We start from the raw sequence: 14,994 nt of genomic DNA, 5'->3' as shown, positions 1-14,994 counted from the left end.
GAAAGGCATGAAATGCAAAACAGGCAAGGGATTCAAATATATTAAGATAGCTGCATGAAGTAAAATTTCTATTTAATTAGGTTTAATTAAATTCCCTTGTCTTATTAGGTCAATATACATTCATAATTTAGGAGTTTTACATATGTCTGACTTAATTTAAGTTAAAACAACTGTTTTCTATTAAATCTGAATTAGAAATCAAGAAAAACGGATAAATTCAGCTGTAAAAATTAGAGTAGTTTTTTCTTATTTGTTTTGAAAAAAAACATTAAGCAGATGAAACCTGGGGTCATACCTCAGTGGCACTGAAGCTATCACCTTATTGTTTTTAAATAATTATTAAAATAGAATTTGTAAAACAAAACAAAAAAAGAAATAGATCCAAAGGATCTATCAGTAACCATGTCTGTTCCATCATTACAACTTCGTTGAGTATTATGTCTTCAGTAAAGGGGCCATAACAGGGGCCAAGATATGATCTTACTGGTGTACTGGCCCCTGTTTGCCCCTGTCTAGAACCACCCATGGAGATAAGGACACTGATACCTTATTATACACAGTGAACAAACATTAAACTGATTTTTTCCTGCTTAACGATGCTGGTTTCAGGCTTGTGTCCGGGAGGAGGCAGAGCTTCGTTACCGTCAGCTTACTCAGGAGTATCAGGCTCTGCAGAGAGCGTATGCTTTGCTTGCTGAGACGTGTGGAGGAAACTATGACGCTGAAAAGGAGATCAAGGTGGGGTGACCTTTGAGCAAGGCAGCAGTGTAGTGCTCAACTGACTCTAATCACACACAGGGTGATGGTTTTATTCTTTGTGTTTCAGACCAGAGAGCAGCTGCTGAATGAAATCAGTCTATATCAGAGCAGAGTGGCAGATCTGGAATCAGCGCTGAAACATCAAGGATTGGTAATTGCAGTAAATCAGATAGAAATGAAGGTCATGATAGACGCACAGATTAGTCAGAGAGTCGGGGGGTTCAGCCGTTAGTATCGGGATAGGGGCCGGAGGTCCTTACATTCATTTCTCATCTAAAATGTGTTTTATACTATTTTAAAATTGGACCCCTCAGAAAGTCTTTATATTTTTTAAATGAATAATAAAACACTGGTTTTAAACCATAAAAACAATGATATAATGATAAGTAGGTCCATCCTTAAACTCTAAACCTTTACTCTCCTTTAAAAATAGGAAGAAATGATGTTGGTTGTTTTTACAGGAAGTGTTCATGTCATGTTTAGATCATTATAGTAGGTGAAATAAATCAAATTTTGAAATATTCTACTTTTATTAATGTAGAAAATGTTATTTATATTATCAGCAGATCCTGGGATTAGACTAATGGAACCTGCTGGAAAGAGTCTGTTGATCTATGCTGTGCTTTTCTTCAATCTATCTCTCCATGTATGTTTGCTGCTCTCAGGACGTGAAGTGGGTGGAGGAGAAGCAGGCGCTGTACCAGAGGAACCAGGAGCTGGTGGAGAAGGTGAAGCACTGCTTTGCCTTCTAAGAGATGATGTGCTAACAAACTTTGCCATAAAAGTTGGTTCAGATTGTCTACTGAACCAAGACGGTGTTTAATAGAGGAGAGTTAACAACTGTAGTATGAAAGTAAGCATTTTGTTGTGCTGAGTCATGAATGATGCCAATTATCTGGGCTTGAAGAGCAGGACAAAGGCTTTGTTATTTCTGTAAGCAGATTATTATATTTTTTAATAGTTATTTTTCAAGGAGAGCTTGGTTTGGCTTGGAAGTTAAGAAAAAATCACAGAGATGGACTATAGCTATATAATATAACACAAGGATGGAGCAAGGAGGAAGTTTTGGGACTAACTAATGACCAATGAATCCAGGTTATTTATATACCACCATTTCACAAACCTTGTCATTATCAGGGGACTTTAGAAAATATAGTTTAATATCTTTGCAGAGCATGCAGTTGGATTGGTAAAAAATGTTTTCTATCAAAAGCAAACCAGGTGATTGCAACGAGTCTTTGGCTTTGCAAGATTATCTCCTCCTGGGTGGCATGTAGAAATTAATTTGCATTGTATTGTTGGCTCTACAGCAATCTCTCACACCGAGCATGCATGCAGCAATGATGGAGAGGAAAATCTTCCTTTTAACAGGAAGAAGCCTCCAACAGAAAGAGGCTCAATGTGAGCAGCCTTCAGCCTAATCCACCTGGTTCAATGAAATGGAAGAAGATAAACAAGGGAAACATAGAAGCACTGATCCATAAATACTTTCTATGTTAGAAGTGATAACAGTAAGCTAGCTCCATAGGTGGTCTGTCTAGAAAAAGTTGAGCAGACAAGGGAAGAAAGAGAGTACATACACTGAAAAAAGTGTAACATGTAACTGTTCATTCAAACTAATGCCTTTCACTCTAAACTAGATAAAATTATTGATTTGATTGTGTAACTCATTCTTTTTGGATTTTGTGACATCAAGTTTGATTTAACCTTAATTAAATACATGTAGAAAGGACCCAAAACAAAGTTTTTGATTTCTCTTAATATTCATATATTTATCCATGGCCTGCAAGTTATTTTTTTTTGTTTGAGTCAAATGTGAAGTGGTGCAGTGGCTAGCTCTGCTGCTTTGCAGCAAGAAGGTTGTGGGTTTGAATTCCGGCCCAGAATCTTTCTGCATTGAGTTTGCATGTTCTCCCTGTGCATGTGTTGGTTGTGTAAATTATCCTTAGGTGTGAATGGTTGTATTGTGCTGTGATGGACTGGCAAATGTTCAGGATGAATAGAGTTTGTAAGATGGGAAATGGAAATTACTTTTGAAGTAAATTCAAATTATATGTGAAAAATCTAATTTTGTTATATTTAAATTTCTATACAAACATTAATTATTGTTAATTTAGTTAAAAGTAAGTATATTAGATTGGTCCAGTGTCAATATATTAGTGTGGTTCATCAACTGAAATGTTCAGAAAATCATTGGAACAGAGCAAAGATTTTAAGTTGTGTCAAGTGCAGTATTATTGTTTACATCAGCATAATATAATCAGGTCATAACAAGCAATTAAATTCAGATTTTGTAAAGTCAAATATTTTAGATGTGATATCATGACATCATTTTTTTTAGTTTTAGCAAGGTTATACTTTTTCCAGTGTAAAGTTAAGTCACATTTAAAGCTGAGCCCATAACTATACACTGGATAAACGATCTAGAAATCAGTAAAAATTTGTATTTACCCTTAATTTGAGTAGGTAAATGTAATAGTTTGCCAATGGAATGAGGATTTTTAATCTGAAAATAAGATAATTAGATAAAATGCACTGGAAATAAGACAATGCAATTGTATTTTCTTATTTTAAATGTAAATTGTCTTGTTCTATTAGAAAAAATGTCTGTTTAACATCCTTAATTCAAAAACAAATGCAGTTATTTTAAGAAAACATAGATTAATCTATCATATACTGTATAGAAGGGGGACAGAACTAAGCATTGAAAAACAGGCTAAACTCCAATATCTCAAATCAAAGGTGTGAGTAACCGCAGCAAAGCTGGTATTTTGACGCAGGGTTGTGTCACAGCCCCACAGGAAGAGAACAAAGTCAGCTACTATGACAAGAAACAACAGACAGAACACAAAGTTAGGGTCGAACTAACAGGGACTACATTATAGGAGAAAAGAGAAAGAATGAAGCAGAATGACGGAACCTGATAGGGTTATAGTTAAGAAGGTTTCTTAACTAAAGATTTCCTCATAGCTGCCTTAAAACACTGTAGTTCATATTCCTGTAATAGAGATAAATAAATCGTATATAAAATGGAGGTGGAAATCAGAGGGAATGCTTTCAGTATTTAACACTAAATCAGATTGGAATGGAGAAGGCTAAGCTAAAAATTTAAATCAACAACCTTGTGTGCGATAAAAGGTTACATGCAAAAATATAAATTTATATCAATTATTTCCTAAAAATTTGAGTGTGGGAATTTAAAGGTTAGATGTATAAAAGAAGTGTCACTAGTAAATGGCTTTAGACGTATCAATAAATCAGACTGAAAGATTGTTTCTACTCCTCACCCAGGATTTCTGGGTATGTAAAAATTAGACCATCTGGGGGGAGTTGCCTCTTAATATAACCATCTTGCTGCATCCAGCTTTCTTTAAGAAAACATAAATCTATTTGATTATCACATCTTAAGTCATCACTAACATGCTCTTTGAAGACAGAGATCTTATGTATAATGAACCACATTTAAAAGTTTTTATTTCTCAGCTATATTCATGTTAATTTTAGTTAGATTATCATTATTTATCCTTTGGAATTTTTTTCTAATTTATTAATAAAAAAATATATATTTTTTTGTCATCACTGGTTAGATTAGAGTGGGGGACAGATAAAATTACAACAAAATTTAGATTTAGATAATTAAAAACATTTCCCTTGTGTCTTCGTAGCTTAAGGTATATTGACTGTGTTGGACTGATATTTTACTATTTCAAATCAATTTTGTGGAGGTAAGAGGTTGTGGGACATGTGGACTGAAGCCAGAACAACAATTTAAATGTTTTGTGCTGATTTGATGGTACCTCTCAGGTAAAACAGATGGAATTTGAAGAACTGCGTCTGAGAAACGACATTCAGGATATCAGAGACCAAAATGAGCTGCTGGAGTTCAGGATGTTGGAGCTGGAGGTAAAAATTTCAACTTCCTTCATTATCAACATATACATTTATTATTGTGTGTCTGAAGGTGTGTGGGTACATGAATTCCTGTTTGGCCATGTGAGTGAAAACCATTTTTATGATATTGCAATCAAAGTGAGGTCCAGTTGTTGCAAAGTGTGAACATTTTTCTTGTCCTCACAAACTATTTAGCAATGGGTTTGGTTTGTGGCTAAGGTGGGGGTAGGGGGTGTCCGATTAGTAAAAATCTTTCAATCATTGTCTCCTTTTCCATGAAACAGGAGAGGGAGCGCCGCTCACCTGGTTTAAACTTCAAACATCTAATCTTCCCAGAAGGTCTCAGCCCCCTTCAGATCTATTGTGAGGCCGAGGGGGTGACGGTGAGTAACCGCACATCCAAAACCCGGACTCAGCAAACATCCCAAATAGACTATCTACCGGAACCTTCCTGTTTTCTATGAAATCTACATCTATCCTCTTATGTGCATGAATCTGGTCCTGTTCCTGGACAGTCCTGTCAGCTCATGAACTTACCTGTGGAATAACTTCTGTTCCAACAGGACATTGTCATCAGTGAGTTGTTAAAGAAGTTGGACATTCTGGGGGATAACGCCGTAAGTGTATGTTGAATTTATCTTGTACATGTATGTGTATCCATTCCCCCCTGTGTGTGCTAAGGAATATGTGCCCAACCTTGAAACTTTCCTTTTGAAATGTTTTACACGTTTAATCCATCCATCAATTTTCTTCCGCTTATCCTGGGGCCGGGTGGCGGAGGCAGCAGTCGAAGCAAGGATGCTCAGACTTCCTGATTCGAACACCCTTCCTCCAGCTGTTCTGGGGGGACCCCGAGCTGACACCAGGCCAGCTCAGAGACATAGTCCCTCTAGCGTGTCCTGGGCCTTTCACGAGGCCTCCTCCCAATGGGACATGCCTGAAAAACCTCATGAGGGAGGCAACCAGGAGGCATCCGAAACAGACGCCAGAGCCACCTCAGCTGGCTCCTTTCGACTTGGAGAAGCAACAACTCTGAGCTCCTCCCGGGTAACTGAGCTCCTCACCCGATGTCGAAGCGTGCACCCCGCCGCCCTGAGAAGGAAACTCATTGCGGCCCCTTGTATCAGTGACCTTGTCCTTTTGATCATTACCCAGATCCCGTGACCATAGGTGAGGGTGGGAACGTAGCTTGATCGGTAAATTGAGAGCTTTACCCCATTACTCAGCTCCCTCTTCGCCCCGACAGTCCTATACAGCGATCGCATTACTTCCGATGCTGCACCGATCCATCTGTTAATCTCCCACTCCATCCATCCTTCACTCATGAACAAGACACCCTGAGATACTTGAACTCCTCCACCTGAAACAAGGACTCTCCACCGACCTAAAGAGGGGAGTCCACCTTTCACCCGTGGAGAACCATGGCCTCAGATTTGAAGGTGCTGATCCTCATCCAAACCGCTTCACACTCGGCTGCAAACCACCCCAGTGCACATCGGAGGACCTGGTTTGATGAGGCCAACAGGACAACATCATCTGCAAACAGCAGAGATGATATCCTTAGGTTTCCAAACCGGACACCCTCCCGTCCCTGACTGCGCCTAGAAATTCTGTCCATAAATGTAATGAACAGAACCGGTGAAAAAGGGCAGCCCTGGCGAAAACCAACATGCACAGGGAACAGGTCTGACTTACTGCTGGCAATGCGAACCCAGCTCCTGCTGCAGTCATTCAGAGAGCGGACAGTCCTTAACAGAGGGCCCTGGCACCCCCCACAGGGCACCACGAGGGACACAGTCGAAAGCCTTCTCCAGATCCACAAAGCACATGTGGCCTGGTTGGGTGAACTCCCACGAACCCTGGAGAACCCGATTAAGGGTAAAGAGCTGGTCTGGGTTGCCGCAACCGGGAGAAAAACACGTTTAATGCTTAAAATAAAATTGTATTTTTACTTAATTATCACCAGGCCTGATATTAATCTCCTCAGCTTCATAAATCTTCAATCAGCTCCCATTATGTGACTTTGCCTAGCTTTGGATAGTATTCCAATCTCTGGATATATATCCTTAAATCAGACCCATATGTGTTTATACTTGAAACTAGGGCTGAAACAATTCATCAGATTAATCGTGATTAATTGATTATTGAAATAATTGTCAACTGATTTAGTTATTGATTAATCTTTATATTGGAGTGTAGAGACTGTAAAACATGCCTTTAAGTGACAGAGCAACCCACTTAGAGCAGTAGTTATATCAAAATTGTAAAGAAATATATAAGCATTTTGCATTTAAGATCAAAAAACATTTTCTTCTGTCAATATACTCTATTCAGAACTCCTCAAGTGGAAAAGCTTCACCTTGTTTAATTTCTGAAAAATCATCTTTAAGGAACATTTAGCAATCCAATTATTAATCGATTGATTGAAAAAATTATCGACAGATTAATCTATTTGCATAATCGTAAGTTGCAGCCCTGCATGAAATAAATTATCTACACCAATTCCATAAATTCTGACTGCATGTGGAACAGTTTGTGTTTTTAATATGAGTAAAGCAGAAAAGGGAGAACCAGTTTTTGAAAACAATAACACAAAATTTAATCCTACAAAGTTTTTCTCAGTCCGTAGCCCAGGCTACTAACAATAAGAAAATTGTTAAAAAGTTGGTATTTGGTTAATTTCAGAAACAAAGGTTATAGGCCGAAGTTTGAATTATCATTATGTGTATTATTCTTATATTTAATTTCTTAAAATGATTTATCCTTGTATGATAACTAACCTAATAGTAGGCTGGACTTCACCCTAAATATTTCAGGATCATAGCGACTCTCATGGTGAAATTATAAGCAATAAAGACTGGTTCAAGGTGCCAGAATTTGGGTCCTTGTTGCTCACTAAAAGATGAAATGATTGTAAAATTTAAATAAACATTCAAGCCTGCCTAAACCTAATTCTGTAGGCTTAGACAGTTCACACTTGTTAATCTTTTTCTTTATTCTTTTCATAGACCCGTTTTTCTACACTGCCTTCTTAAGACCAACATGTTATTACTGACCTTCACAAAGACAACAAACTCACACTGGTACTAGTTGTCTTGCTAATTCGGGGCTGGTTTGGGGGCGGCAGCAGTCTCAGCAAAGACTCCCAGACTTCGATCTTTCCAGACACCTCATCCGGCTTCTCTGGAGGAATTCCAGGGCCAGCTGACAGACCTACTCCCTCCAGTGTGTCCTGGGCCTTCCTCTGGGCCTCCATTTTGGTGGGACATGCCTGGAACACCTCCATGCCTGGAAAACCTCATCCATCCATTTTTATCTGGGATTATAATTCAGCTAAACCAAAGAATGATCAGGAGGTCTCACTGCGTTCAGGAACCACTACCCTTAAGGGCTGTAGAAGATACTTTGAAGAACAAGGGTTCTGTTTAAAAGTACTTGTTGGAAGGACTGATGTCCATCCTTGACATAAACTGATCCGACTGAGGCTGAAGGGCATTTCAGACGAGTCCACCACCTTCTTCTAGTTAAGCTCCTAGTCCATGGGTGGGCAATTCCAGTTCCTGAGGGCCGGTATCCTGCAACTTTTAGATATGCCTTTCATTCGACACACCTGTATCAAGTTATTAGATGATTGAGAGGACTCTACATGAACTAACTGCATGCTGAGGAGATAACTCAGCCATTTGATTCAGGCGTGTTGGACCAAGGATGGATATAAAAGTTGCAGGATACCGGCCCTCAGGATATGGAATTGCCCACCCCTGTCCTAGTCTTAAGTGAAACATGGTGATCTTGCCTGCTTTTGACATGTTTTCTCCCTGCAGAATCTGACCAATGAGGAGCAGGTGGTGGTGATCCATGCCAGGACGGTGCTCACTCTGGCTGAAAAGGTATGAACCAACTGATTCAATAGGCTCTAAATTCATTCAGTTGTTTGGTCTTCTCAAATCAGACAATAGATTCACATTCAGCCTCACAACTATACCTTATAATGGACATAAAATGAAAACATTAAATGGATTATTGAGTCTTAAAAATTGTTTTTTTTTTCTGCCTAAGATACCAATGCTACCTGTTAGTTGAAATTCATCTATAGGTTTCATCTTGAAACAGGAATGGGAAGAAGCTTGCTTGAATGTTGCAGATCTTATCTTGTCCTGCAGATGGAGCCAGCGGTAACTCCACAGTCCTGCAGTGCAAATCAATCTCACAAACACATCTCACTTTCTAATCTTCCAGTGGTTGGAGTCCATTGAAGTGTCAAAGTCGGCTCTGCAGCAGAAGATGCTGGACATCGAGAATGAGAAGGTAAAAAGAAACTCAAAAACACTAAGAACCTGTCACCAGACCTTTCTATTGCCACCATCATATGTTCACATGTTTGGATTTCTGTATGTGTGGGACAGAACAGCTCTGTAATCACATTGGACAAGTAGGCTCCATCTCAAGCACTTTCGTGGACTTAAAGGAACCTTTGAGTGAACAGATTCACGTTTTTTAAAGGCTCTACTGATGTGGATGAGACAACTGAGGCGATATCATCTGATATATTTAAATTTAATAATAAGAATAAACAAAATGAGGATGCTCTGCACAGGAAACATACAGTTTGGAGGACAAAGAGAATGCCAGATATAAAATTAAGAAGGCAAAATATTAAAGAGAAGTTTCACAGTAATGATCTGAGGGCTGCATGGGATGGGATGAAGATTTAGCCTACCTGGGACAGGGAGAACGTTCAGGCATTTAACAATGGTGGTTTTGTCTTAAATTTGAAACCTGGAAATCCACTGAGAACTAAATTATTTATTTAATCTACTCAGCAGAAAAGCCAGTGTTTCCTTTATGCAATGCCAGGAACAGGCCAGGCAATCTCGGCTAAATGTTTAGAATGAGTAAGCTTCTTGATCAGCGGGTCAAATTTACCCTAATGGAGAAGGTACAAAGCAAATTGATTGAATGCAATTTACATGTAGGTTAAGAAAACAGGTAGAAGGTGCTACTGTCACTGTTCCTGCTTACAGGAAAATATGTGCTAGGCTTTTTATTTGTAGACTTCTCCTCATACTTTTAACACAATCCAGTCACATGATGTCAGATGGTGCCCTCTCCAAGAAAGGTTTTCTCTCCATTCTTTATACAAACAACTGCTACAAACAAATCTGTTCTAGGATGGAGGGGTCCATGATGGTGCATCAGACATAATGAACTAGATGACTAGATAGTGAAGTCCTTTAACAATTACATTCTGACATTGGATGTTCCTCCTCTAACCTCCATATTATCATTAAACATTTGCAGTTTGAACCAATATGGAGCTCCAATTACCCTTGGTGACATAGGCTAACCAAGATTTTAGTTTGTGCAATGCCTAACAATGAGAATCTGATCGTTATAGCTGACAGGTTTTCAATCAATGCAGCCGTTGAAATAAGCAGCTCCTCTGCCTGACATCCATCATGGTTGTTATGTTATTGCTTATAGCATACATGTGTAATTCATGGTTATGATTGTCGTGATTGGTGATTGTTTTCTGATGCCCTCCACTGACGTATTGTCTCTGCTAGGCTGTGATACAGTGACTGTGATGTCACCCCTGATGTGCTGCAGATAACAGCTTTAATCTGAACTTCTTATGACAGTTAAAACTTTAATATTGTAGAAGCAGTTGGATTTATTTAACTGTAGCTTATGTGAAACAAGTCTTCATGACATAAAGCTTTACATCTATCGAACTGTGATCTGATCATTAGAGCCAGAATAAAAGGATAGATACATGGTTTAATGTAAATGGGGGTGCTTGGACACCAGTTTTCTAATAATTTCTTACTAATGTTTGTAGTAAAAACCTAACAAAGGTATAAATAAACAAGTTTTGTCACGTTAGATCTGACCACAACATCAGTAACAAGGACCCTTTATTTACGTTGATCAAAAACAGAATCATTTATGACATGTTTCTTCATCAGGTTTTACAGAAACGTTTGTAGCATGAAAATTTAAGTTCTTTCCTCACTTACTTGAACTTTAAGGCCATTAATAAATAAATCATTGCAGCCGACATTGTGAATTGAAACCAACACAGATTCTCCAGAACTCAGCTCCAACTTAGTTTATCTGACTTCTCCGCAGGATCTCTTCAGAAAACAAAAAGGTTACCTGGATGAAGAGCTAGACTTCAGAAAGCAGTCGATGGATCAAGCCCACAAGGTCAGTCTGAACACATTTTGTGATGCTCTTAGATACAACACAAAGACATTTACCCTGAAAAACAATCTACTTTATGATCTTCTGATCGAGAATCTTTATCCTGACTTTGAAATTAAATTTACAAATGTAACTACGGTTCTATGAATCCCAGATGACCACCAGAGGCTGGTGCTGAAATCAACCAATGTTCTTTTTGCGAATGCACAGTTCGAGTGATTATACCAACAAAGCCATACCTGTGACACTCTGGATGACCACACAGAAGCTATATATGCTGGCGCATACAGCATACATAGCATATATAACAAAAAGACATAGTTTAGTGTACACACATAGTAGAGCGTTTATTATCGTACGTAGGATCTGCAATTCAGCAACAAAGGCGTATAAGGTTGGAATCTCTGTAGAGGGAAAACTCAGGTTTGTAAATCTAACGAAGGGCGATTAAGAGCGTGTGAGTCCCTAAACTGGTTGTAGAGTTCAGTCTGTGCCCAGAAGAAGAAGTAGAGGGCAGAACTGGTAATGTACTAATCTATTTATTGCTCTTAACATTACCAGAATGTATCTACTGATTCACGAAAATCTTCTAACGATACATTTGAATGTATATAATTAAAACAGTTTTAATTTTGACAATAAATCTAATCTAAACCAATTTTCTTTTAAATATATTTCAGTACATCCTATTTGTGTGTTGATGTATGTGTGTGAACCTCTGCGACCCAAGCTATCTGAAAGAATTTTCATGGTCTTTGTATGATTCAGAGGATCTTGGAGCTTGAGGCCATGTTGTTCGAGGCTCTGCAGCAGGAGGATGCTTCCAGGACTCCGGGACTAATGAAAGGAGGGAGTCGGTTGTCTGACATTTTGACAGAAGACGAGAAAGACGAGTTGAGGAAAGCCATGGATCAGTGGAAACGATGTGTGATGTGTGAGCTAAGAGAAAGAGATGCGCAGATCCTCAGAGAAAGGATGGAACTACTTCAGCTCACACAACAGGTGAACATCTAGCTTAATAACAGTTATATTTGAAAATGTCACAGTCTGGTTAATAATCCTTAACAAATCCAGTTTAATCCAGTTGGAATGATCTATCTATGCGAAGAAGTAAAAAGCTGCCTCTGGAAACCAAAAGATTTAATGAAATCTCCATTTTACTGTAAAACATCCTTTAGACAAAGCTGGGTAACATCTGAAAACCAACTTTAAGTAAATTCCCAACATTAACATGGACAACTGTGTGCAGTTTTTTTACCCAAACCTTTTGGGCATAAAAACTGCTGAGAAGCTTTAATTTTCTAGCATCCATGATATAATATACAGATGTCAGCATTTAGTCCTTAAGGACCACTGTCCTGCACATTTTAGACAAAAAGCAATGAAGCAAAAATGATGAAAAGTGGTCCCCATGTCCTCCAGCAGTCTAAGCCTATAGCAACTTAACTATAGAGATAGTTCAGGATAATCTGAGCACTCTAACTATAAGCTTTATCAAAAAAGAAAATGTTTTAAGCCTTGTCCTAAAAGTAGACAGTGTGTTTGCCTCATGGAAAAAAAATGGTAGTTGGTTCAATAGGAGAGCAGCCTAATAATAGATCTGCCTCCTATTCTACTTTTAAAAATTCTAGGAACCACTAGTAAACCTGCAGATTGAGAACAAAGTGCTCAGTTAGGAACATAAAGAGCAATCAGGTCCCTGATATAAGATTGAGCTTGGCCATTTAAGGCTTTACATGTTAGAAGGAGGATCTAAAATTATGATAAAATTTTTAAACTTTGGAGAGAAGATAGAATAAGAGAAATATGTTCCCTTTTTTCTTTTTTTCATCAGAACTCTGGCTGCAGGATTTTGGATCAGCTGAACGCGTTTAATTCCAGTAGACCCACCTTGAAGTAACAAATGCATGGACTAGTTTCTCAGCATTCATTACCCCTGAATAAGATATCTCTAATTTTTTTTGCAATATTGTGCAGATGAAAGAATGATGCTCTGTTTAGCTTGAAGCCAAAAAGTTAGCTATATATTCCTAATTTCAAAACAGGGTAGGACACAGTAGATGAATAAAATATGCAGCCAAGCAGTGGTGGGTAGCCAACTTTATACTCAAGAGCTAAAAGTAGGCTGCAAAAAAACTACTCCTAAAAATATATTCTTTTTATCAAAAATTTCTCATGCAACTAGTCACTACCAAACTCTGAAACTCAGCACCTGTGTGTTCTGTGAGGATGTTTATAAACGGCTTTGGAACGAAGCTACAACACAGGGAACATGAAAAGAATGATGATGAAGGAGATGATGACAATAATATGTTTGTATTAAACAGAGGAACAAGGAGCTGGAGGAATGTATAGAAGCACAGAAACGACAGATCAAAGAACTCGAGGAGAAGGTAAAAAGCATTTATGTGTAATATAACCCCATACAGGACCAACTCCTTCCCACTATCAGCTCTACTGATTCTTTCCTTTTTTCCAGTTTCTGTTTCTATTTCTATTCTTCTCTTTGGCCTTCATCCTCTGGTCTTGAATGCAGCAGGTGAGTCGCATATTAGGCATGTGCAGTTTAAGGTAATCTGGAGATGTTCCAGGAGTTAATGTGATTGCAGGGATTATAGGGAACATCTAATCTGGTATCCAGAGTTTACCCAAACTGGGGCTGACTAATTTTTATTTCTCAGATTTCACCCCCAATTGTGTGTTAGAGGAAAGTCTCAGCACATAAATCTGATAGCTGGTGGGGGGAACCATTTTACCCTTGTTGAATCCAGACAGCCAGGATTCCATTCTTTGAGTTGAATCTGGACCCAGCAGGTTAGGTTGAACAGATCACTGACCCAACTGTACCAGCTATTAATGACAACTAATTAAAAAAAAGGACTGAGGCATAAAGTCAACTTGGAGACAACCTTTCAATAAAGGATATACCTAACTTAAAATCACTGTGATCAAAGACAACTGATCAATATTTTGATCAATATTTTTATAAAAAAATATAAATAAATAAATTATATAAAAATATAAATAATTCAATATGAAGATATTGATAAGTTTCTGAATGCAATATTTTCCTCTCAAAATAAACCTGTTTATTTCAGTTTCTAGAAATAAATACTAACATTAAAAATCCCATAAACAGAACCCTCAATAAAGATTTCAACAGGAATAGAACAAAGGACAAAGCCATCATCCTAATCATATTTCATTGTAGGATAAATTCAAGAAAATTGAGAAAGTCGTTTAGCTTTTGGTATCAATGGTTAGTTGTTTTGTCTTGCTGTATTACCTTTTCATAGCAAATATTTTGACCTTTTTGGGTTTTTTGTCTCTTTGTCCAGTCCACCAGAGACCACCAGGTGAACACTCAGCAGCGTGGGGTCGGTCTGAAATGGAACCACAGCAGCACCGCAGGATTTTGCAGGCCTGAAACCAGCGGCAACAAAGCACAACTCTACTCTTCCTGCCGTCAGCTGACCGCTGCTTTGTTACGGTCAGTTTCGGTACTGCCTCAGAGATGAAGAGTGGTTTCTGAGGTGATAAAGGAAACCTGAGCTTAGACCGGTGATACTTGGAATGACAGGAAGATGGCCAGGGTTTAGCTTAAACTGTTCCGTTTAAGAGATTTGAAAAGCAAAGCTGTGATGATGTGAGTCCTGATTGGTCCAGTGACACCCGTGGACTACAGAGAACCTTGTATTACTAAGGGAGAATTGAAACCAATAGGGGTTTGTCTAAGTTCACTAAACTGCCGTTAGGTGTGAGCGTGTGTGCACGCATCGTTGCGTCTCCCTGTGTTGCCCTTTTATTAACTGGTGACCCCTCTGGGGTGTATCCTGTCTTTTACCCAAAGACTGCTGAAGCCAGGCAACACCCCCCAGCGCGTCCACCCCCACCCCCCACCCCAACTCCTTAACCCTGATTGACAAGTGGTAGAGAGGATGGAGTGGTTCGTCTCAGAACTACACACTGACATCGGAATCGTCTTCACCACATTCACAGAGGTCTGCTGAAGAAAGAAAATTCAAATAGAAGGAATCTTTAAGTCTATTTGGAACCTGATTCCTTGACTTGTCCCAGCTTTGTCCATTAGGGGAGAAGACAAGACACCTATATCCCCTCAGTACACTATATGCAGAC

The 14,994-nt window shown here is 38.7% G+C and overlaps 1 protein-coding gene across 4 annotated transcripts in view; it reads left to right on the top strand.

The window, feature by feature from the left end:
• jakmip3 (Janus kinase and microtubule interacting protein 3) overlaps positions 1-14,728 on the top strand; it is a 31,374-nt gene extending 16,646 nt beyond the window's left edge. For 2 of the 4 annotated variants that reach the window (XM_038274053.1, XM_038274051.1), the window contains 13 exons: positions 610-738; positions 827-910; positions 1,425-1,487; positions 4,564-4,662; positions 4,935-5,033; positions 5,214-5,267; positions 8,475-8,540; positions 8,890-8,958; positions 10,783-10,860; positions 11,626-11,859; positions 13,185-13,250; positions 13,337-13,396; positions 14,196-14,728. In XM_038274053.1, coding sequence (XP_038129981.1) covers positions 610-738; positions 827-910; positions 1,425-1,487; positions 4,564-4,662; positions 4,935-5,033; positions 5,214-5,267; positions 8,475-8,540; positions 8,890-8,958; positions 10,783-10,860; positions 11,626-11,859; positions 13,185-13,250; positions 13,337-13,387 — 1,092 coding nt within the window. In that variant the 3' untranslated portion in view covers positions 13,388-13,396; positions 14,196-14,728. Of the gene's footprint in view, positions 1-609; positions 739-826; positions 911-1,424; positions 1,488-4,563; positions 4,663-4,934; positions 5,034-5,213; positions 5,274-8,474; positions 8,541-8,889; positions 8,959-10,782; positions 10,861-11,625; positions 11,860-13,184; positions 13,251-13,336; positions 13,397-14,195 lie in introns of all 4 variants that reach the window. The other 2 variants (XM_038274052.1, XM_038274050.1) reach the window with 1 other exon arrangement.
• Positions 14,729-14,994: the final 266 nt, after the last annotated feature.

The sequence above is a fragment of the Cyprinodon tularosa genome, unplaced genomic scaffold (genome assembly GCF_016077235.1).
Source record: "Cyprinodon tularosa strain WSP-4 unplaced genomic scaffold, ASM1607723v1 ctg90, whole genome shotgun sequence".
NCBI classification, from domain to species: domain Eukaryota; kingdom Metazoa; phylum Chordata; class Actinopteri; order Cyprinodontiformes; family Cyprinodontidae; genus Cyprinodon; species Cyprinodon tularosa.
This window is presented reverse-complemented; position numbering and strand designations above follow the sequence as displayed.